This window comes from Sinocyclocheilus grahami, unplaced genomic scaffold (genome assembly GCF_001515645.1).
Source record: "Sinocyclocheilus grahami isolate Dianchi unplaced genomic scaffold, SAMN03320097.WGS_v1.1 scaffold7486.1, whole genome shotgun sequence".
In the NCBI taxonomy this organism is placed as follows: domain Eukaryota; kingdom Metazoa; phylum Chordata; class Actinopteri; order Cypriniformes; family Cyprinidae; genus Sinocyclocheilus; species Sinocyclocheilus grahami.
Genome location: NW_015511506.1, coordinates 9,817 through 10,101, shown reverse-complemented (window position 1 = coordinate 10,101; position 285 = coordinate 9,817). Strand labels below are relative to the sequence as shown.

Genomic DNA, 285 nt, shown 5'->3' with positions numbered 1-285 from the left:
CACACACACAGGTCATTACGGATGGACCAGCGTCCGCTCACGTGTGTTTCTCTCGCAGTGCTCATGACGGTGATGACGAACGCGACGGAGATCTCAGCGAGGTTAAACAGCACCTACAGGTGTGTGAGCTCCAGCACCGTCAGTCTGAGCGCCGAGGTCAACCTCACCTTCTCTGATGTGCGCATGGAGGCTTACATGCGCGGAGCTAACCTCAGCACAGACGGTACCTTCTTGACACTGAATTAAGTGCCGTTTTACACGTTCTTGTTGATCCCACATCATATG

At 53.7% G+C, this 285-nt stretch overlaps 1 protein-coding gene across 1 annotated transcript in view; it reads left to right on the top strand.

Annotated features, from left to right (window-relative positions):
• The first annotated feature begins 36 nt into the window (after window positions 1–36).
• LOC107577854 (lysosome-associated membrane glycoprotein 1-like) overlaps window positions 37–285 on the top strand; it is a 3,309-nt gene continuing 3,060 nt past the window's right edge. Inside the window, exon 1 of the mRNA XM_016263886.1 lies at window positions 37–243. Coding sequence (XP_016119372.1) covers window positions 64–243 — 180 coding nt within the window. The 5' untranslated portion in view covers window positions 37–63. The remainder of the gene's footprint in view (window positions 244–285) is intronic.